The sequence below is a fragment of the Rhizoctonia solani genome, chromosome 16, assembly GCF_016906535.1.
Source record: "Rhizoctonia solani chromosome 16, complete sequence".
Taxonomy (NCBI): domain Eukaryota; kingdom Fungi; phylum Basidiomycota; class Agaricomycetes; order Cantharellales; family Ceratobasidiaceae; genus Rhizoctonia; species Rhizoctonia solani.
The window spans coordinates 2081370-2103212 of NC_057385.1; the positions used below are offsets into that span (position 1 = coordinate 2081370).

General features: G+C 48.8%; 12 protein-coding genes across 12 annotated transcripts; 10 read left to right on the forward strand and 2 right to left on the reverse strand.

The window, feature by feature from the left end:
* Positions 1-581: 581 nt before the first annotated feature.
* RhiXN_01910 (uncharacterized protein) lies at positions 582-1287 on the forward strand (the record flags this gene model as incomplete). Its single annotated transcript, XM_043321729.1, has 3 exons — positions 582-789; positions 845-1185; positions 1237-1287. 3 exons carry the CDS (start codon positions 582-584, stop codon positions 1285-1287), a joined length of 600 nt encoding a protein of 199 aa, XP_043187552.1.
* A 217-nt stretch (positions 1288-1504) lies between these two features.
* Positions 1505-2322, reverse strand: RhiXN_01911 (Breast carcinoma amplified sequence; the record flags this gene model as incomplete). The annotated part of the gene is made up of 5 exons (XM_043321730.1): positions 1505-1509; positions 1547-1646; positions 1701-1849; positions 1906-2079; positions 2154-2322. The coding sequence occupies 5 exons, from the start codon at positions 2320-2322 to the stop codon at positions 1505-1507; spliced, it is 597 nt and encodes a 198-aa protein (XP_043187553.1).
* Positions 2323-2664: 342 nt separating this feature from the next.
* On the forward strand, positions 2665-3856 carry RhiXN_01912 (uncharacterized protein; the record flags this gene model as incomplete). Its single annotated transcript, XM_043321731.1, has 4 exons — positions 2665-2900; positions 2960-2987; positions 3039-3382; positions 3448-3856. The coding sequence occupies 4 exons, from the start codon at positions 2665-2667 to the stop codon at positions 3854-3856; spliced, it is 1017 nt and encodes a 338-aa protein (XP_043187554.1).
* A 356-nt stretch (positions 3857-4212) lies between these two features.
* Positions 4213-5289, forward strand: RhiXN_01913 (Translin; the record flags this gene model as incomplete). The annotated part of the gene is made up of 6 exons (XM_043321732.1): positions 4213-4303; positions 4364-4545; positions 4597-4755; positions 4805-4952; positions 5015-5098; positions 5156-5289. The coding sequence occupies 6 exons, from the start codon at positions 4213-4215 to the stop codon at positions 5287-5289; spliced, it is 798 nt and encodes a 265-aa protein (XP_043187555.1).
* Positions 5290-5426: 137 nt separating this feature from the next.
* RhiXN_01914 (Zinc finger, C3HC4 type (RING finger) protein) lies at positions 5427-6746 on the forward strand (the record flags this gene model as incomplete). Its single annotated transcript, XM_043321733.1, has 6 exons — positions 5427-5751; positions 5820-6069; positions 6121-6178; positions 6235-6243; positions 6301-6488; positions 6539-6746. 6 exons carry the CDS (start codon positions 5427-5429, stop codon positions 6744-6746), a joined length of 1038 nt encoding a protein of 345 aa, XP_043187556.1.
* A 146-nt stretch (positions 6747-6892) lies between these two features.
* On the forward strand, positions 6893-8059 carry RhiXN_01915 (mediator of RNA polymerase II transcription subunit; the record flags this gene model as incomplete). Its single annotated transcript, XM_043321734.1, has 7 exons — positions 6893-6952; positions 7013-7152; positions 7206-7297; positions 7354-7436; positions 7489-7574; positions 7626-7975; positions 8025-8059. 7 exons carry the CDS (start codon positions 6893-6895, stop codon positions 8057-8059), a joined length of 846 nt encoding a protein of 281 aa, XP_043187557.1.
* Positions 8060-8218: 159 nt separating this feature from the next.
* RhiXN_01916 (ATP synthase (F/14-kDa) subunit domain-containing protein) lies at positions 8219-8780 on the reverse strand (the record flags this gene model as incomplete). The annotated part of the gene is made up of 5 exons (XM_043321735.1): positions 8219-8271; positions 8322-8409; positions 8458-8540; positions 8589-8670; positions 8724-8780. 5 exons carry the CDS (start codon positions 8778-8780, stop codon positions 8219-8221), a joined length of 363 nt encoding a protein of 120 aa, XP_043187558.1.
* Positions 8781-8870: 90 nt separating this feature from the next.
* RhiXN_01917 (SGT1-ecdysoneless-like protein) lies at positions 8871-11994 on the forward strand (the record flags this gene model as incomplete). The annotated part of the gene is made up of 10 exons (XM_043321736.1): positions 8871-9196; positions 9249-9336; positions 9385-9611; positions 9660-9801; positions 9849-10028; positions 10078-10152; positions 10209-10372; positions 10430-10723; positions 10774-11366; positions 11432-11994. The coding sequence occupies 10 exons, from the start codon at positions 8871-8873 to the stop codon at positions 11992-11994; spliced, it is 2652 nt and encodes an 883-aa protein (XP_043187559.1).
* Positions 11995-12670: 676 nt separating this feature from the next.
* On the forward strand, positions 12671-13738 carry RhiXN_01918 (haloacid dehalogenase; the record flags this gene model as incomplete). The annotated part of the gene is made up of 3 exons (XM_043321737.1): positions 12671-12721; positions 12779-13343; positions 13398-13738. 3 exons carry the CDS (start codon positions 12671-12673, stop codon positions 13736-13738), a joined length of 957 nt encoding a protein of 318 aa, XP_043187560.1.
* Positions 13739-16305: 2567 nt separating this feature from the next.
* RhiXN_01919 (uncharacterized protein) lies at positions 16306-16934 on the forward strand (the record flags this gene model as incomplete). The annotated part of the gene is made up of 2 exons (XM_043321738.1): positions 16306-16401; positions 16458-16934. The coding sequence occupies 2 exons, from the start codon at positions 16306-16308 to the stop codon at positions 16932-16934; spliced, it is 573 nt and encodes a 190-aa protein (XP_043187561.1).
* Positions 16935-19207: 2273 nt separating this feature from the next.
* RhiXN_01920 (uncharacterized protein) lies at positions 19208-19595 on the forward strand (the record flags this gene model as incomplete). Its single annotated transcript, XM_043321739.1, has 2 exons — positions 19208-19303; positions 19353-19595. The coding sequence occupies 2 exons, from the start codon at positions 19208-19210 to the stop codon at positions 19593-19595; spliced, it is 339 nt and encodes a 112-aa protein (XP_043187562.1).
* Positions 19596-20935: 1340 nt separating this feature from the next.
* On the forward strand, positions 20936-21796 carry RhiXN_01921 (uncharacterized protein; the record flags this gene model as incomplete). Its single annotated transcript, XM_043321740.1, has 2 exons — positions 20936-21088; positions 21143-21796. 2 exons carry the CDS (start codon positions 20936-20938, stop codon positions 21794-21796), a joined length of 807 nt encoding a protein of 268 aa, XP_043187563.1.
* Between the last annotated feature and the right edge of the window lie 47 nt (positions 21797-21843).

Below are 21843 nucleotides of genomic sequence, written 5' to 3' on the forward strand. Positions count from 1 at the left end.
GCCCTATTATTTCGGGCAGACCCGGCTCAAGGTGGCGGATGACCTATTTGGTCATGCTTGGGAGACTCGAGTCCTATAACAATCCAAGGATCACAAATTTCGAGGTTTCTCTTCAACCCAGCTGGAGGCCGACGGAGACGAACTTTTAGACATCAAATCCTGTCCCTCATTCGACGTAGTTAATGTACGTGAAGACACGGCTGGGAGACTGATGTTTCTCCCTTTTGAGTTCGGCCTTCTCAAACGATGCGGGAGGCTGAAATTGTGTGGAGACACATGCAACATGGCATATTATGCTCTACGTTTAAACATCCTTTTTTCCTGTTGTATTCTTGTTCGGATCCGCTTACGCGATCTTGTCATGTATAGATTTATTACATATTTAATACCCTTCTTGTCCCCACCACTGTGATCTACCTTCGACCTTGGTTCCTCGGACCCAGACTTGGTACTGTTACGGCCGCATTGCAGAAACGTGTTATTGCACAGACTTTGCCCTTGAATAACCCCTTTCCTTGGCTCAAACAGGCTTCGTATTAAACCCTCGGCTCTAACCTCATTGAAGCTCTTGACCCCCCAATATGGCCCCTACAGCTATTACGCACCCCGAGTCCACAGCTGTACCAACTAAAGTGGCCCAGGAGCCACAAAACTACTCGGTAATTGTTCAACAACTAACAGATGTCGCTCGTGATGTCATGAATCAAGCTATCGACCTGCTCAAAAACACATTAACGGACGACAAACAACTCACGTATCAGTCAGAGTACATCCCAGGTTCAACTATCGGTTAGTACCAGAGTGTATTGGTTGCGCATAGACCCCCGACCATAATCCAGGCAAGCACCTCCGACACGCACGCGATCACTATGTCCTACTTTCCAAGGCAAGTTGGTGTCTGGTGATGTCGCGGCAGCTCTCAATTCGTTCGTTGGACAGGCAGTTGCGGACGTCACTGTAGCCGAGTCGTCAAACGGCCAAGCTCCAGCCGCGGCGTTGTCGTACGACGCTAGGATCCGTGATACTCCTATGGAGACGTCGATAAACGCAGGCATACAGGCGTTTGAAGAAGCTATCAAACAGCTGGACGATATAGCCAAATATGCTCCCGAAGACCTGCCCATTGTCCTTACAGCCGATACAGGCCCATACCAGCAAGTGCTGAATACGACCTATGGACGAGAGGTACCAAAATTTTAGCTTTGCGTTGTGGTACTGGTACTGACCCAACTAAAGCTCTGGTTTGGTTCGCTCCATGCCATTCACCACTGGTCATGGTTCGCGTGATTGCTGGGGAATTGGCAAGTACAGACTTGGCGACACATCACCAATATTGACTTTTCAGTAGGGTCTGGTACTAAACCCCAACTTTGGCATAGCGCCTTCCACGATTAATTATCACAAGAAAGACGAGAATAAATCAAAGATTTAGCAGTGGGTTGGGACAGCAATATATAATTTATACAGACTACACATGTGGCTAGGGTACGCCACGTTTTTGACCTTAGACTGTCATCTCTGCATCTTGGCGCCTCAGTGATTCTACTTGCTTCGAGCGCTAGATTGGCCATGCTGATTTGCAAGTTTCGTGAAATGAGCTCTGTCCACTTGTTTTCGAGAGCGGTGAGTTGGGCACCTGCAGTGAGCTAAAGCGATAGTAGTCAGAAAAAGTTTGAAGAAAGCGTCGAGTTAGTAAATACCTGAGCGTTCTTGCGAGCACGGTTGACCTCGGTGCTCTGCTCCTTGGTGACCTCAAGAGCCTTTTCGACCCTCTTGGCGTCCTCTTCTAGCAAGAAGTTGTGGACCTTCCAGGAGTTGGCACCATAAGTTTGCAACAGCGATAGGTTCACTTGTCTATAATCACATGTCAGTCGTAGCAAGCTTGAAATAAAAAGGATCACGCACCTGCGGCGTTGGTGCTCCAATGAGCTTTTGCATTTTGCAAGGACTTTTGCCACTCCTCCTCTGTCGCGTTTGCTTGGTCTGCTGGTGCTGGTAGTTGATGGCGCGTCATATCGAGTGGGGGAAGCGGCTCTCCTCGTTCAACACGTTCGAGCTCTGCAGCCAGCATGGGTTTTTCTGCTCGAGTAGTATGTCAGCGCTGCGACTGGATTATAATTCAATATTGAATGAGACGCTGGACTAGCAGGTACGCACCGTAAACAACTGGATGAGAGGTGGCAGACGAGGGTCATCCCCTACGTGCTGGACACTCTGAAGCTCCTTGGTTATCTCCGCATTGACCAACTGTTTTAGGGTCCCAGTTGGCTCCTCCAGATCGTGATCATAATAAGGAAGGGAGTCGAGTAGGATGTCAGACATGGTGGTTGGGAGTAACACTTAGAGTTGAAACGGTAACCACGGTGTAACAGGTTGGGCTGGGCGTGGATGGGAAGGATCAGCGAATCAGGCGGGTGAATTCAAGATTGGGGGCCTTCGTGCCCTTCAACGATCGTCGAAATCAGCTATCCTCGCAACAGGGAGCCTTGGCTCTGGGCAGTGACTATTCCCGTCTACGTCGGCCTGCAATTGAGTGGCGGGGTATATATAAGCCGTGCCATGATCAGCGCTTGTTGCTCGGTATTTGACCAGCCCCGACCTAAACCGACCTATAGCTAACAAGGACTGCTCCATTCACTTACTTTGCTTCCTACTCCGACTCCCATGTCATCCCCTACCAATCCATATGCACCAAGGGTCGGGTGCCCAATGTGCAGCATAGTCACTGCAACACCCAATCCCACTCCGTTGTCCTCGCCCCATGCTTCCACTTTCCCCAATGGCTCATCGCCCACAACTAGTCCAGCTCACCAGATCATATGGAAGGACGAAAACGTCACCGCCTATGTTGAGAAAAACAACCCAGTGTCTAGCAAAGGACATATCATTATCCTTCTCAAGTGAGTGCTCTTTCTATCCCCAATATGTCCGCTCACATTTAGCCTCCGGGACTGAATAGCTTCCATGTCCCGTCTATTTACGCTCTAGTAAGTATACTGTATATTGTATATATTTACACTATCTAATGCCTGCCTCAGTCATCTACCGATCTGCCGCTATTGGTACACATCCAGCGTCTGGCCACCCGGCTCCTAACTCAGCTTCACCCTTCGTCGGTCGCCAGCTCATTCACACCCAATGAGAACGCCAACCCGCCACCTTCACCTGGTCCGAACGCAGCCCCCAATCTGCCTCTCACACCTACGTCACCGTTTCGTGTCGGCTTCATCACTCCGCCGTTCCGGGACAGTAAGATCCCAGTCACAGATCACCTGCACGTTCATGCCTACATTGGCACTACCGATCTCGCAGGATGGTGGCGCGCTATGGCCTACAGCTCTGTCGGCTGGTACAGTATTGAGGATTTGATTGCTGAAATCCGGTACGTTACCCTAGTTGTTGATCACTTGGCATGTCTCCCTTACGTGCTTTTTTGGTTCTGCCAAGTGAACAAACTTCAAACAACCGGGTCCGTTCAACAAATCCTGAGCGCAAGAACTCACGGCCTATTGACCGAGTCCCAGACGCGGGAGCGCGCGCCGGTCTGCCCGACGGCCGGGAACTAAATGACCTCCCCCTGGCAGCTGATGGACTCGGTGCTGCGGGTGACCGCGGCTCTCGATCCCCGAGCCGAAGCAGTAGCATGGACAACCAACCGGGCCCTTCAAGGCGTGACAGCCACATCCCCTTGATGCGAGTGACAACCCCGGATATTGTTGTCGAGAACGCAGACGAGGGTCCCGTCCGCCGCCGTAGCGAGCCCAAAGGGAGCCCTACTACCTCGAGTATTCCTCTCATGCGAACTCCCAGCTCTGGCTCGTCTCCGTCTCCATCCCCGGCTGCCATAGCTGTTTGATACGCTCACTTTCTTTTTGCATTGTACCATCCCCTTCTTTCTCATTAGCTCATTTACGTCATCAGTCTGAATTCGAACGAATCATTGTCGCTTCAATATCAATATGGTGTCGGTCCTGTCTTTTGGTTTCTGGTTGTGATTTAATAAATGTATCCTGTTCTGTTTATACCCTTTGGCGATAACCGTGTAAGAATGGCATATATGCATCCATTTCCTCTCCTTCGATGTCACCAACCCCCTGCCTTCTGCTGAGTCAGCTTACGAAACGTGAATTCTATTCTTGACTTTTACTACCTGTTGGTTAGTGACCGCCAACTCGACGAATTCTAGGTTCTTCACTACACTGGAAACGCACGATGGATGCTACGCAAATTGCAGCGCGCCGCGCGGAAATACTTAGCGCATTTGAAGGGTTCAGGGAGGAATTCGACGAGAATAACGATCGAAGTAAGTTTAACCCTGTGGTATCGGCCTAGGCCAGGAACTAACTCCCGCTCGAGTGCCTAGGAGAACGAATAATTAAAACCAATCGCGACATTACCAATCACTCTAAAAAGCTTATCTTTCAGCTTCACCGTATAGCGCAGGACGAAAATAGCGACGAGGGGCGCGACAAGGCGATTCACAAAGCCAGGGCAAGTTTGATGAAGTACGGGCGTTGTATGCCAAGATACGACCTGAACTCGAAGGTGAGAAGAACTGGAGGTATACACGTAGCGTGTGAGTCTGGGGTTCTCCAGCTTGGCACACTACTTCTCACCATTGAGACGATACTTGGCAGTTCGGGTGGACTACAGGAATTAATCGAGGCCCTTTCCCTGCGGCACTACTTGTTGCACGGGCAAATGATATCGTATGATCAAGTACAACAGTTCTTGACTTCGGACGAGGGCGAAAAGGTGGTCTGCTGATTCGACCATCGAACTTTGATTTATTATTATTACAAAGTACCTATACTTGGCCGAATCCGACTACTTGTTAGGGGTCTCCGACTTGACCGGCGAGTTGATGCGACTCGCAATCTCGACGATCACCCGAAAAGGCGGCCGAGATCGGGCACTTCATACCGCGGCTTTTGTCAGAGCATGTCTAGCGGGTAACGTTGACTTGAACATTGTTACGTGTTGGAAACGGGCCTGATTTTCGGTAGCGGTTTAGATTTCGAATCGTTTGCGCCGCACGTCCGAGATCTTTACAAGAAACAAAACGAGACTTCAGCATCCCTGCGTAAAATTGAAGATGGTAAATTATAAAAATGCCAATTTGTCATGGTGTGCCTTGCTGATACAGATCCCGCAGCACTCTATTCAATTCGTGTTCGTGAGTTTGAGCATGGCAGTGAAGGCTCGTTCGACGATATTATTAGTCGTTTCGCATACCAATTTGAAAAGCCTCAGAATGTGCAGGACGATGAAGGGGGCATTGGGTACTAATAATTGCTACCGACCATTGAGTGCTTTATCAATTGCACATCTTGCATGCCAATGATCACACGCTGCTCTATGTCAGGGTGCAAAGTAAATCCCGTGGCTAGTCACGTGATGTATCCACTCTACACTCTGCTACAATAATGTCTGACGATGAATATTATGGAGACGATGATGTATTCACGTCCGATGCATTGGATAACATACCCGCCTTGAATCAAGCTCCGTCTCCTGTGACTCCTGTTTCGACCTTGCCCAGTCCAGCTGTTCAACAGCCTCCCCAGGTCACTTCCACCAGTCTGAGTATTCCAGGATCAAACGCGAGCAACCCTATTGTCGTTGGATCCGTAAATGACTTGGCGCAAACTCCTGTATCCCATAGGACCACACCTGAATCAGTCCGGAGAACCAATTCGCGGTTCTCTACCATTATGAACGCTCTCAGGAGTGGATCGACTCAACGCTCCAGTAAGTTCATAAGAGACTTGAGCTTTTCAAAAAAATGAATAAATAAAAACAATTAATCCGAGACATAGGCCCAAGTGGAGTTTTTGGTCCGCAAACCGGACTTTTACAGTTTTCGAAAGGAAAAGAACGCTCTGCGAGCTTGCAATCGGGTACATACCAATCAAACGCTGCTGGGCCCTCTCGACTATCCTTCCAGTCTTCTCCATTGGCAGGATCGAAGCGCCGAAGAGCGTCATCGTCTGTACGAGAAGATTTCCTCGAAGCGGAAGCTCGGGCGGATAGTTGGAGCGTTATGGAAGAGGAACTGACTTGCGCCATGTGAGCCCCCTTTGATAAAATCTTAGGGCTTGGGCCGACAATCTGTCTCAGATGCTGTGATGTTTATGTTGCACCTCAAATCACGGCTTGTGGACATAGCGCATGCGCGGTTAGTGAATATCGCCTCAAGTTTGTTTTGCCGTTTGACGAATCTTATTCTGCTAGCCTTGTTTGGTAAGTGATCGCACCATGCCTCCGAGGAGATAGTATTGACTCGTTGGATATTTCAAGAAAATCTGGCTATCGAGGAACAATAACTGTCCAATTTGTCGTTCATATATTAACCCGAGTATCAAATTGGTTGCGAACAGATTGGCGTCGAGTATGGTTGACCGTATGATAGCCGAGGCGAAGAAACATACACTTCCAGATTGGTGCCCTGGTGGCACGAAAGAAGCAGAGTGGAGTAAACGGAAAAGGTATTCATGGCGATATTGTTTTTTAGTATCCACTGATGCGAGCCGAACAGACTTTGGGTAGCCGAGGAGGCGAGAGACGCAGCAGCAGCAGTCCAGGCGCGCAACCAAGTGAATGCACGTGTTGCACGCGCAATTACGCGACCCCGGTTTCATTTACCGCAACCTCTCTTTCTGGAGGATGAAGACGAGGAGGAAGATGACTATTATAATATTGACGACCTCGGGTACGAGGATGAGTATGATTACAATCTATTATAACATTTCTTGACATTTTTGCCCAAGGTTACTTCGGTTTTTTGACTGACACCTCTTTTTGGGCTTATTCATGTATTATATGTATTAGTGTGGTTTTACGAAGCATTGGGCGCTTACTATCTGAGCCAACCTTGACCATAACCTACACCATGGCGACCCCTGCAGACGATCACAGCGAGAAAGTTCTTGTTTATCATGAATGGTTGAACGTGAGCTATGATTGTGGATATGGTCTCGGTGTGGCCGACTTATATCCAGTCTTTCCATAGGTTCTCGGACCACTTACAACAGGAAACGTACTCGAATACTTTGCGGCGTGTCAACTTTTTTGGGATCCACAATGTAATAATAACATTCTTCGTATGCAAAGTCAACACCTTGGAACATCTGTAAACTTGGACGAGCTCAAGTGGGTCTCTCAACGTAATTTGCTAGCTTTCCGAGTCTAAGCTTGTGTTTTAGGAATATGAAGGGGATCGAGTATGCAGTGGTCCATGCAGAACCGCCAACCTTGTTTATAATTCACAAGAGGGAGAGGCTCAGCCCGACCGAAAGTGAGTAGCTTTGGTTTGGTGTACATCATCCAAACACTAACAACGACAGTGTTTAGCACGTCCTATTGAAGCATATTACGTCTACAAGAATACCATTCATAAAGCTTTCGACCTCTATTCTCTTGTGTCAAACCGACTCGTCAGTCCCTTTGGGTCGAGCTCAACTAACTGTACTAAAATGTAATTTTCAGTCAACTGCAGTCAATTGTCTCAGCGACTCCTTGAGTCTTATACGCCCCTATAAACCCGAATTTTCACCCCGAACTGGTTATCAATGGTGGGCTCTGCGGCACCAATCTTATTTCCATTTGGCATTCACAATTCTTAGGAACATCATTGATGATTCAGTAGAGGAGGGTGACGACTCGAACACAAATCAGCTGCGTAACCAGCCTAAGCGCCAAGTAGCCACGATACCAGGGATGATGGCTGCACTCCAGACAACCAGGTCGCATATGGAACAGCAATATCAAGAAAAACAAAAACGAGCAGAGCAGGAAGCAGCAGCCAACGCAGTAGCCAGCTCCGGGACCGCTCCCGGTACTCGACCAGCGAGTGTCGCTCCAATGACCCCAGCCCCCGACGCCATACCTCGTCCCCCGGATGCGGACGCTTCTGCTATTGCTAGTGCTGCAAAAACACCAGCACCCAAGGGGCAAGGGAAGAAGAAGCAGAAACGTAAGTGGATACTAACTGGAGAGGAGTCTGTCCTAAATGTGATATATAGGATTGTCTATGGTCGCCGAAAAGGGTGCCCAGTAAAAATTCCCATTTAGTTCAACAAGAAAACGATTGCAATAGCTAACGGTGTTCTTATTGTGTGAACCTTACATTATAGTATCTTGTGTTATGCCAGGTGATTCGGCACAGTGATTGCCAAGTGATCTAATATTATAGCTGGCAGGTGCAACATAATACCGCCTACTCTCCAAAGAGCTTCTGTACCCTCTTTAATATGGAGTCCTTAGAGGGATCTGTACAAACACGTCAAATGATGTCAGAGTTAAACTGCAAGTATCATTACCATATGGATGGTCCTTTGCAGGGATCTCGAGTAGTGCTGGAAATGCTTGTTGATACTTGTCTACCATGGGTCTAATCTGGTCCGCAACCTAGAAGAGATGATCAGCATAAAGTACAAGAGTCAACAGCAGACTCACATGCTGGTTGATGAGTAGAATCGCAATATCCTTGCGATTGGTAAACTCTTGGAAGGTCTCTTCAATTTTCTCGACAGAGGTTTCTACAAATCACGTCAGTAGCATTATATTTGACGAGACAAAGTACCCACTAGAGTCCACGATCATGAAGTTCTTGGTTTGGTCGTCATTAACTTGCCCAATTCCAGCCAACAAAAGACCGGTTACAGAATCCTAAATTAAGTAATCGCGTCAATAATCACTCTTTTGAATGGCTTCAAATATACCTCGTCTCCAATTACAGCTAGGAGCGTCCTATCCTTTGGCGGTGCTGAAGTCGCCATCAGGGGTCGTCGGGGGTGAGCAAATAGGAGGTTTCACGTGACCGTGCTCCAAAGCCGAGCGCTTGCCCACTGCTCTTACCGCCCACGGTCATGGATGCCTTTAAGCTGGCACCGCAAGTAGCAGAAGACACTCTAGAGTATTCACTGTATCCTAAAACCTATGGTGAATCACCAGCCACTTTGAGAACACTGATACTTGATTATGTGACTGAGCTATTACCCTCAAATTTCTTGTGGCACCGTGATTCATTCGAGATTACTGTACAAAATTCTGGCCAAGATAATTCCAGACCTCTCGCAGCCACTAATGAATGGAACTTCTATGGACGTATGCGTGTTGGAGACTGTGTCGATGATGAGTGGTGCGCGGTATGGTTGTTAAGAGAAATTAGCATGAAGTGGGACTTGGCTGTGAGGTATGTGAGTTACATTCCTTTCACCTTGGAAAGGCCGTCAACAAGTTTTCAGTGTACACGATACGGACGGAGAATTTCTTCTCATCGAGGCCGCAGACGTTCTACCCGCATGGATAACACCTGAAAATGCGGAGAGCAGAGTGAGTGTAGTGTAACATTATCCCCATGTCTCTCATTTGGTATTTCAGGTCTGGATCTATCAAGGGCACCTGCACGTCATCCCCCTCTCATACACCTCGGACCCTAGCACACGGCCCATGCAATACACCAGTGGCTTGAACGATGATTTTGACGCTCAAACCCCGGCAGAGGAATATCTCTCTGTGGCGGATGCAGTGAGACTCATTTTCGACGACAATACGGCTACAAAGGCAGACGCCAGCGTCGAGCAAGCAGCTTTGAATCGGGTCGTCAAGTAAGTGCTACCTGTTCCTAAACATGCATTTTCTTATGAGTGCCCTAGATATCCCTCTGCCTTATCACAACACATTCATCGAACGAGGGCATACTTACCCATCGACGTTGCTCGAGCATTATCGGTCAATCCCTCACTAGTTCAACGTGCTGTAGAGACATTCTACACTCGTGACGGCCTGCAACTTAGGGTAAGATCTCCGCAGACATCGAGTCTTCGGTACTAAACACCCTATAGGCGGCTCAAAAAATGGCCAGATTCTCACCAAAACCTGACGTACTAACGGTAGTCTCAATGACAAGACCAGCATATGCTCAACTCGCGGGGCAAGTATTCCATCCTCCAAAGGTTTTCGGGGTATGGCAGGAACAACAGGGGAGACCAGAATACCGATGGCGGGATATCGGAATGAAGATCGTAGGCTACGTCATTTTTTTTTATTTGTCCCGACTCACGGGTTCGTCAGGCATGTGGATTTGAGATGATGTATGCGGAGGGTAAATCACAGGCCAAAGCCCTCGGCGGCAACTCGATCGAGTCGGTAGGTCTCCTTGATTTGACTCTACGTAGTTATTGAGCTTAGACAATAATTGGTAGCGGGATGCTCGTTTGGACGCATTACGTCGTGACGAAGGCTACAATACGTACATTCAAGGACTCACTAAAGCGGGATACTTTGGTAAGGAGCTTGCCGGATCACAACTCTACAAAGAACGCGAACAGGTGGCTGCCGACAAATACGTCGAATTTCGGTCTAATACGTGAGTTACCAATCTATAGGTACAGTATTGTTGACATTAACAATGACGCCATTGTAGGGATGTATCACGGCCTTCATTTGCCGCTCACGTCGAGGATGCTATCAAGTTATCTTCGGAACACCCTCTATCTTCCTCTCAAGAGGAAGACTCAATAGAATGGCTCCAAATCGATGAGAGTACATTTGATGGTATGCTGAAGCAAAAATTTGATCGTAAGGATGCCAGAGGGCGGTATGGAGACGATGAGGATCAATATGCCCAAGATCAGGCAGCTAAACTCCAAGAACTAGCCAAAAAGGTCGAAGGGTTTGTAGAAGGCAAGGGTGACTTGGAGGGGGCACGTTTCGAAGAGTATGTGTATCTCAGTTCATATTTCGAATATGCCTTGACAATAGCTGTAGTGATATTCTGGAGGAAGATATGGGCCCGGATAGCGATGATGAGTCGATCACATCGGAGCCAAACGAGGCAGATCGGCAACAAGCCATGGACAGCCTTGTTCCACCGTTGGAGCCAGGAGATTATGGTCAAATGCCTGCCTCATACAGTAATTCGCAGCCGGTTAAGCCGAGCACCCTCGAGACGGAGAAACATATGTCGGAAGGGGAGGAAATGCCTGCACTAGGAGAATCAACCCCCGATTCTAAACTCTCTATTATTGACGCATACAAGACCTCTACATCAGCGGCTCATGATATGGATCATCAATCTGAACAAAAAAGTCGCGAAAAGCTATTAAGGCGCGCACTCTTGCCTCGCGACCGTTTCGATGGCGTAGAGTCAGACGATGATACTGACCCAGAAGACGCGGAATCTACCCTCAACACGTTGCCTGATGACAGCGACAGTGAAGAAGACCGACCTACTGTTGTTGGAGAAGTTGAAATCGATATGGACGATGAACAGGAAGAATTCATCAAGTTTTCTCGAGAAGCACTTGGGATCGACGATGTACTGTGGAGCAAGATTATGGAAGAGCGGAAAAGTCGCGGAGGTAAGGCACCTCACTATGGCACTTGTCTTTATGTAGCAGCACTGATGCCGCGTGTATGCGTGTAGCCTTTGTCCCGAGCGGTCTTACGAAAAACGTTGCATCAGCAAGTTCTCGTGCACCAACGGCAACTAAAAGCTCCACTGGGAACGAAATGCACTGGCTGGACGATACACCTAAACAAAACGTCCCACGTTCATCAACGACGGGCCCGAACCTCCGCGCCAATCCAAAACTCGATTCCTTCGAGGCGGTTATGGAGGCTATGGAAGCGGAGCTCAACTCTTCCCGGACCAAACCAAATACAAGTACTAAGTCGTCGGCATTGAAAGATCCCCAAAACAAAGGAAAAAGGAAAGCGGAAGATAAGAAGAACTCGGGCAAACAAATGAGAATTGCCGATGATGAACACGGCATGGAGGATATCGAAACCGCGATGGAGCGCGAATTACGCGAGGTGCTGGATGGGGGCGATAACAGCGATGAAGATGGTGAAGTGTCGATGGATTACAATCTCATCAAGAATTTTCTCGAGAGCTTCAAGGGCCAAGCCGGAGCGTCAGGCCCAGTTGGTAATCTGGCAGGCCGCCTCCAGCAAGGGTGGGCTCTTCCGCGCGATAACGATGCTTGACGCACTTCCCCACCTTACATAAATGTTTCGGCACGCATGGTTTTACATATCGTGTAGAGATAACCTACAGTTTAGCATACAATGAGGCAGCTTGTCCTATCATTAGGCGGAGAAGGCGGGGCGTATCTTTATGCGCCCTACATCAATTCGCTCACCCCATTTTTTTATCGATATCCGAATCGTTGTCATGCATATCATACATATTTGACCTGACTACTTGCTCCAGTCATGTTCCCCACACAAAACGCCACCCTATAATTGCATCCGATGTTGCCACGAACGCTTGAAGCCTGAATGACGTAGGTTCCCCGCATTGGCATTCCGTCGGCTCCAATCCCTTCGCTCCAATGGTCGGCGCGGTGTGAAAAAGATTTGGTAATTTCAGACACAACCCACCAGCGATTGGACAAAAGATCGCAAGGGCTTTAAACGAGCCGGCCTAATCGGGAAGTAGGCTCGCAAAAAATCGACAACTTCATCGTGCCGAAAAGGATCGACGATTTTTTAATTCAATTATGGCATCATCCCCTATGTGAAACCGGCGGGGAGGTGGGAGGCGGGGTCGGGTGTCCCCTATGCATAAGAGTGCTATATAAACTCACCCCTTGCCGCTCCAAGTCTCCAGCATTCCCTCATCTACATCATAAAACCGTCATTTCTTAGAACTATCGTCACAATGTCGCCTTCTACTCAATCTTTCATCGTTGACGCTGCCTTGTTCGACATGGTGAGCTCATTTCCGCCCTCGGATCGTCACCATGAACTAACTATGTTGGCTCTGTAGGATGGCACGCTGGTCGATAGCATCGCTGCAGTCGAGAAGGCCTGGGGCAATGTTGCCGAAGAAATTGGCCAAGATCCCGAGTATGTTATCGCTGCGACTCATGGGAAGCGTGCGATCGACAATTTGCGGCAATTCAAGCCTCATCTCAAGCCTGAAGAAATGGACAATGCAGTCTCCCAATTCGAGCAAACCATTCTCGACTTTGCTGACGAGTACAACAAGAAGACCAGCTCCTACCAGTCTTCAGTTATTTCTTCTCCGGCGACAATGACTCCGTCCAGCTCCGCCCCTTCATCCCGCCGCTCCTCGCGTGCAAACTCTTTGTTTGAACAAGACGCCTACGACGTCAAGTTCAGAAACCAACTTTCTGGGTTCGCAATCCCCGAATCCGCTATTGAAGAGGAGGCCGCTGTTGATGGAATCACTGAAGATATTCGTGCCGCCTGGAACGCAGAGCACGAGCTCATTGACCGATCAGTGCGCATTCTCCCTGGAGTTCGCGACATGATTGACTCGATTCCCGAGGGCCGTTATGCAGTCGCAACCTCTGGTGCTAAAACTTATGGTGCGTTTGTCGTGTTTCAGACGCATATATACATGATTCTGACCTTGCAACCAGCTTATGGTGCCATGTCTCGCGTCGGTATCATCCCACCTCAGGTCACCATTACCGCCTGTGACAAGCGTCTGAAGGCTGGAAAGCCCGCTCCCGACCCGTTCATCCTTGCTGCTGAGTGCCTTGGATATGACCCCAAGCGATGTGTTGTTTGGGAAGATTCTCCATCTGGCATTCGCGCTGGAGTCGCCAGTGGTGCTACCGTCATTGCAGTCTGCACCTCTCACACTCGCGATAAGATCTCCAACTGTGGTGCTCACTACATCGTTGAGAATATGGAGAGTGTCGGCTGTGATGTGCAGCCCGATGGCCGCCTCAAGTTCACCATTACTTCCGATGTATAAGTGTTTCTCCGGACTTCGAAATCCTCGCTATCGATTGTTCTCTTTTTCTTCTAGACTGCGATTCCTAGAGTATGTTGGCGACGGTGTTCGTCTAGTTTATGTATCAATAGCTGCCGCGTGTGAGCGCAAGAAGCGCCGTATTTCTGTCTTTGTTACAGTCATTACACTCCACGCTATACTGTTTAAATAGATCAAAGTTTCAGCAACCGCAATTAATCGTCCTGATCTACAATACTGTGACGTTACAGCTCGTAATGGCCTGTGTCGACTGGATGTACCGGATGCCGTATCACCATATCGTGGCGATTGTCTCAGTTTCTGGTCTCACAAGAGCAAATAAAAATACTGTTTTGGTCGTACGGTATTTGGCTCCTTTATCTGCCCATGCCTATACCCAAAGCCGGTTTTATGAGTACCTGGTGCCAAGCTAAACCCAACCAACCTGAAAATGGGTAGACAAAGACTCGATCTAGTGACGTGAACATATATCCTCTCCCAGGTGCACCGGTCTGCCGATCTGTATGATGGCACGGAAGTTTAGCTGTGGTGAATGACGTAGTTTAAGACGACACACATTAGTAATAGTCTACTAGCGAATTATATCCATACTATCCTCCTTACTTTTTTGCCGGGTATTATGCATTCACTTAAATGTAAGATTCAAACATTACCTCCTTAACATATCCGACACATCCGGAAACTTGCTTTGGCTCTTGATCGATCTCGGCTTGTTAAATAATCAATTCGAGCCACATCATGCGATCACTTATTTCCTTATTTGTTTAATTAGATCCTCCCTTCTCCACTCCTATGCGCCATCACTTGATTTGCCCAAGCGTATTAGTACCACAAATTTACCCAGGCGTAGGCACGGGATCAAACAATTTATACGGCTACGAATACCCTGGTCACTCTTGTTTATTCGCTACTGTCAAGCGACCGGCCGCCGTTGGGCTTTTAATGGCGGTGAACTGTTGTCTACTCCCGCATTTAAGGTTACAGCCTTTTAGCAAAACCAGTGATGAGTTTGAATGTCATGGCAGGAGCGATATCTGACGCGTAACGCGCGTGTAGCTATCCAACTGAAATCGAAGGGTTCATCGAAAGAACAGAGGAGGATGACGTTATGTAGTTCCACCTCATGCGTATTGCGCCGATAAGCGCCATATGTGCCAAGTGTCTTGCGCACGGTACGCGACAAGAGATACAAGAGAATCTCCACATGGCTCTGGCGGTGCAAATTTTATCTCTCATTCATGCCGTCTTGGGACTTGGCATGTAAAAATAGACCATCAAAAGTAGGTAACGTCGCTGTAATGCTTCGTTGGCTAGAGCGTGAATTTTGCGAGGGGGTTTGATCATGATTGCTTGACGTGCGAGTGGGTAAGTTCTCGGTCTAATTGGGTGTATCTGCCATACCTTGGCTGATTCGAGCGGATAACGTATCTCACACCTATACTTGCTACATATAGGCCAATCCTCATTCAACCACTCGTACCGAACCAACTGGCTATTATTAGAACATGCTCGCGTCGCATCTCGTTGCCGCGGCGATTCCAGCTTCATCCGCAGGCGAGCAACGTAAAAACACCGAGCGCCTAGCATACACACATGGTGACAAATGTTCCGGGATGCCCGTCTGCGTGTAACTTGAATTTGCCAAGTGTAATGAACATGAGTGTTCGCGCTTATCAAGCTACGCCATCATCAACTGAGGTGGTAGAATTCAGGTCCGTTCTTGGCGTTGCATCGGTCGCAGTTCAGGAATAGATTTGGGAGTTCTCGGGTTGACGTAGGTCTGGAACATTTACTAAATGCGGACATACATTGACATGGATTGGCGCTACATATATACAGGGTTGATGACCCGGGGCGGCAGATTGCTGCCGGTCCTCTCCGGAGTGAAAAAATAATACAGGCTCGTTGTTCTATCGGAAACCTTTTTTCGTATAAGCACCGGGTCGGTGCCAGGCCCCAGGTCCACGGGTGTTAAATTTAGTCTCAGTGCCAAGAGTCGGGGATATTAAATTTACATTCGTTCTTACTACATAGGGATCATTTTTGAGGCATTTATGGAGCGTGTTACTAAATTTGTATGGACTAGAAAATGGAACGTGGTCAACGACTGGGCAGGCACGTCGTCGTAACGCCGGCCGGCCGACCCTAGATGGGCAATTGAGCCACACAGCCGATATACTTGGCACATACATCACCAAGAAACAGTGAAATCTCGAGGACCATATGAAAGCAGGTGTGCAAGCTACGCTGAAATTTTTTGTTGGGAGCTGTCCACCTGGCCCGCACTTGATAGAAGTACAGGGGAGTCGTCAATTATAGTAACGAGGCTATTCCTGGGGCCAAAAGTAGCCAATTTGAAATGTGGATCTCGGTCTTGGCGGTACGAGAATACAATCCAATCCAATCTGCCAAGCGTCTCATGAAAAGCGTTCTATTTCTTGGCCTCGATCTGTGGAGGTTCTTAAAGATCGGTGCTGTGGCCAGGCAATCTCGTCCCCACTTGTGTGTCTAAACCACAGAACGCTCTAGCCACTTGCCTATCCACACTAATGGCTGCCTACGCATCTCCGCCACGCTCTACTGGTGCTGCCAGCCCCCAATCTACCAAGTCGGTTCTCGATTCGACCTTCCAAGCCCTCTCTCAGGTATGTGGATATATTGTAATACACAGCAACAACATTTGCTTACATTTAGTTCACAGGCACCTCCGCCTACTATTCGTGAGATCCTCGGTGCCTACTCTGCCAAAGGCGATGGCGATCGTGAAATGCTGGTTGCCCTCCTGAACGCCAAAAGCGCTGAAGACCAGCGTATTGCCGCAGTTGCTACGCTCCAGCAGACAGTACTTCAAATGCAACACTCGCTAGCGCTTGCCCAGGCGCAAGCGGCAGCATCGCAACCCCCTCAGCAGCTGCCTTCCCCTCGCAGCGCTCCGGCCCCGGCTTCACGCAAGCGAGTCCTCCGTGAACCCACTCCCCCTCGTCCTTACTCCCGCTCGCCGAGCCCCCGATCTGAACAATATGCCAGTGCCTATCGCGCACACCCCTATGCACATGCCCGACCATATGATCACGCCTATACCGAGCGATCTCGCGAGGGCGAGTGGGCTTCCCGCCGAAACTGGGCATCCATGAGCTCTGAACGCAGCACCAGCGAGGAGGGTAGCGAGCGGGAATAAACGCATCCTGTGACTCGGTATTCCGGCTTTGGGTTTTGTCATATCATTATTCATGTCTACTTTCTCTGCTATCTTCGTACCCACATTTGTACTTGTATCAATTGAAGCCACAAATCATTCTATTATAACCACTTCAACCTGCGTGATGCAACATGGAGCCACACGTGACTTGTGACGCAATTTCGGGACGCTCTTAGTGATAATGTATGCTGCTATACTCAAAATCGTACACATGCGGCAGCCTCACACTTATGGTAACGTTCTAGATAGAGGCGTCACAGAGCTTTATACATATGCAAAACTGAGACTCACATTCGAAAATTCAGTGACCATTCAGCTCGATGCAGAAACCTTTCTAAACTGGACCTTATGGTATAGATAAGGGTGTCGATAATAGGGAGTATTCAAGCTGACCAGTTCCTGTTTCCGTTCCACGTTCTGTATTAGGTTTCAATCGGATTATCCTGTATTAGAACCGGAATAGGCTCAGAAAGTCATCTCTGAGCTTATTGGTTGATATTGGTGTATAACTTGGTGTGCAGTGTTAAATTTATGACCCAGCTAGCCAGTACTAATTCCACCCAATTCGCTACTTGGGAATATCATCAGAGGTCTGACAATAACCAGATACCAACTGCAACTACAACACGTTCAGACGCATATGTACGCATATATACCGTGGTGTGTCCACATCCTACGAAGACCTGAGAGTAATAAAAAGGATGAATCATTTGATATAGAATATATGCACCAGGTCGCTGTCAACAGTCTTCTTGGTCCTTCATAACTATGCTTCCTCACTGTGAGGCGCATCTATCTTCGTGACAATAGGACACTTCTATACGCATTGTATATATTCATGTTAAATAGTCGAACTTCTTTCGTTCGAATTAGAGTCTATAATTGGTACTAGCAAGCCATCCCTCTGTACATCTTATTCAATTCCACCATCCTCTCGCTCTCACTGGTTAACCACTTTCAGTTTCGGATCGCCTTTTGGTAGTGACTACTATTCGCACCCAGGGTTTCTTGCCCGTTTGCCAAGACAGAGGTATTTGACCTTGCCACATCTTCCTCGTCATCCAGTAAACGCTAAACTACCTTTAAGGTTCCGGGGCTACCAAAGAGGCTGAATGTAATGCGTTTACGTTGTGTATGGAGTTGGCCTCACACACGCTGCTCACTCATTGGTTCCCGTCATCTATTGCTCGCATCATCTGAACGATTGTTGACTTACCTAAATTATGTGTTTTCAGTCTAACAGCCTATCTTGTCAATAGACCCTAAGGCATGTTCTTGGATGAAGTGCACCATGACTTACGTGTAATTAGGTTGCCGATGAGATGATTTAGGGTAAATAGTCCCGTCCAAGTCCTGTTGCGCTGTCATCGAATCCGCCTAGACGTTTTCATTCAAGGAATATATTGGAATTCTTTTGTAATTCAAACTGACATGCGATACTTTAGCCTGATTGGTTCGGGTGTAGTACGGGTATGGGGCCGCCATTATTGGCTAAAGTCGAGTAGGCGAGTATGGCCATATATGCATTCCGTGACTCGGGTAATTTTAAGTAGCCCTCTAGAGATGAATCCTGATAGCTTAGAAGACAGTTAACTATCCGTTTAGGTTTAATACGTATGGTATAGGTAAGTACGGCATGACTTGCGAGAATTACAACCTGACATACGCCATGCGAAGACTCCCGAGAAGTTGAGTAAGACTGCATGGTAGTGGGCGTCGAGTAATTCGAATAGGCGAATCTTGTAAAACGCGCCTTACAGACAAATCGGGTGAGATAACTACTCAGCCATAGGACCCGTCTGCAGAGATTTGTTCGTTTAGGGAAACACAAAGCATTGGAGAAGATCGATAATACATACTTAAGGGTTAACTACTTCCATAAGGTCCCAATATTCAGTGATGCGAGAGACAAATTGCATCGGAGCGTATGTCATGCCGACATCCAGTAAGCATGCTCGAGTATTTTGCTGTCCAAAGTCACTTAAGAAGGCTTCGCTGTATGGAGGGAACTGCAATTATAGCATACGGCAGCATATTCCTGAAGCCAAAAGTAGATATTGCCAATTCGCGTATCGAGGTTAATCACTTGGCACCGGGAATAAAATATTTCATAATCAGCCAAGTTCGTCTCAAGGCTTGGCTTGATGTATCATTGATACTTTAAATACGGGTGCTCAGGGCTGGAAAGTTGGGCCAGACCATTGTATCTCTCCACCTCAATCGCTGAATAGAATACGTTCTAAATACTTGCAATGGCCGCCTACGCTTCCCCTCCGCGCTCTGCTGGAGCTGCTAGCCCTCAGTCTACCAAGTCGGTACTCGACTCAACCTTTCAGGCACTCTCTCAGGTATATATAAACCAACTCAATAAAACCAGGCACTTACCCCCTTTTTCAGTCACCTCCACCTACGATTCGTGAGATCCTGGGCGCCTACTCTGCCAAAGGCGAGGGCGATCGTGAAATGCTGGTTGCCCTCTTGAACGCCAAAAGCGCCGAAGACCAGCGCATCGCCGCCATGGCCACCCTTCAACAAACTGTAATACAAATGCAACACTCGCTAGCATTCGCTCAGGCGCAAGCGGCAGCATCGCAACCTCCTCAGCAACTGCCTTCTCCTCTCAGTGACCCATCCCCATGATGATGCCAGCACCCGCTCCCTACCAGCGGGTGCCTCGGGCGCCTGTTCCCTCGGCATCCCGTCCTCTACGCTCGCCTAGCCCCCGGCGTGAACAGTATTCCCGAGCGCACCCTTATACACACAGTCGACCATATGACCACGCATATACTGCCCGTGAAGGCGACCGAGCATCCCGCAACAACCGAGCTTCAACGAGCTCTAGACGTAGCCCAAGTCAAGAAGGTAGTGAATGGAATTGATTATTCATTGCTTTAATGTGTTGTCACTGAAATTTGTCGTATCATTATTCGCTATCTCTGCGTATTTTATTTGTATAGATTGAATTTATTATATTTGTCATAGTTTATGTGTCCCATTTTGGAAGTTCATGCTGTTCCTGTCCGCACGGTCACGCCGGCTAGCAAGCCAACCAAGAGTAAGTGTCCCTATCTGATCTTTTTTTTTCTGATGAGCGGGCCCTGCTCGTGGATTATAGACCTTGACCCATGAGTATGTTTCTCGGCTATCGGACATTAGCTTGGCTTTAGCTGCTGGTTTATTGCAAGAGTTTGAAAGCAATGTTGAAATGTGAGTAATTATATCTGCATGATCGTGTAGATGATACACATTTTACAAGCCCAACGTAAGCGGATCCGAGCCCATGTCGTGATAGTGGCACAGTGGAAATGGATGCTCCAATCGTATTGCTTGTCGTCGAGCTTGTGGCTCGGTCTGGATTTTTGGCCAGTACCCGTATTCATATGATGAGATTCGTGCCCCTCAACTGACGCTTGGCGTTGATTGGTTGCCTATGATACACACTGTCCCTGGTTGGAGTCGACCCATGCTGATATCGAGAACCGGTAAATTGGGCACGAGGGTCGAGCTCACTTGTCTACTTGGAGTTCCCGGAGCGGATTAGTGCGAGGCGCCCAGGGAGACTTGGAGAGTTATTGTGCGCTTGGCAGGAACACATGTCCATGAGTAATTACAGCATTGCGCCTGTGCGGCCTTACCACGGGGTTACTGACGATGGGTGCTGGGGGGGATTATTAGGAATACTGTAGATGGCCAAGCAGTTCTGAGGAACGCTGGTCATGGTCTGGAGGTGCGTATAGAAGCAAAGTAAGCCCGACTTGGTGGTTGACGGACCTGACGCCCCCGGTCATGATAAATTTGGTATTACGATAACATCTAGAAGCAGCGGTCAAACGTGTTGTCCCAAAATACGAAGAAGCTACTTGGTGCCAAGCCATCCAAGAGCACAAGAAATGCTGAGGCGATCATGCTGCGTGCGCGGTTGTTCTTTTAAAAGTGTGCCTCGAAATTGCCACAGAACCCACAATCACCCCCGCTTAAACATGGCGTCGACGTCTTCTGCAGCATACACCGAACCTTCTGCGTCTCCCAAAGCAGCTTCTGCCGCTGCTGCCGCACCATCTCCCGCGGCCAAACCGGCGGGTACTGAACAACCTCGGCCCATCCTCGAAACTACATGGCATGCACTTTCTCAGGTATGTACCAGTCCCAGACCAACTTGCTGGGTCCGCTCACCTTTGCTTTTTCAGGCCCCGCCGCCATCTCTACGTGAGATTCTGACCGCATACAATACCAAGGGTGAAGGTGACCGCGATATGCTTGTGGCACTCCTCAACGCAAAGAGCGCCGAGGACCAGCGACTGGCATCATTGGCCACGCTCCACCAAACCGTGTTGCAAATGCAACATGCTATTGCTATCGCTGCTGTCACCGCCCAGCAACCAGCAGCTCGCCCTGCCGTCCCTCCGCCCCAGCCACAGTCGTCACGCAGGAAGCGTAGCCATGCCGAGTACGCCCCTGATGCATACAGGGCTGGTGCATATGACGATCGCGAGCCACCATTGCCTCCTTCGCCCGACTCGTCCGCGTCGGGGTCTTCCCCTCGGGCCGACTTTCCTCACTTGGCAAACCCCAGCACAATGTCGATCCGCACCCTCCTGCACCCTTCTAAACGCCGTCGCGAGTCTGGGTATGACGAGCGCGAACGCGCGTATGACGAACGTGATCGGGAACGCGAGCGTGACCGTGACCGTGAACGCGCATACATCGAGGACCGCGAGTACCGTTCCCGCTCTCGACCACATGTTGTCGTCCACCCACCGACCTCGGAGCGCGAGTACCGCCATGCGATGCGCACTTCTTCGGCTCGGGACGAGTCCCACGAATCGAGCCGTTCGCCATGAACAAGTTCTTATGTCTTGGTTTCGGGTTTTGGTTATATGATATATCC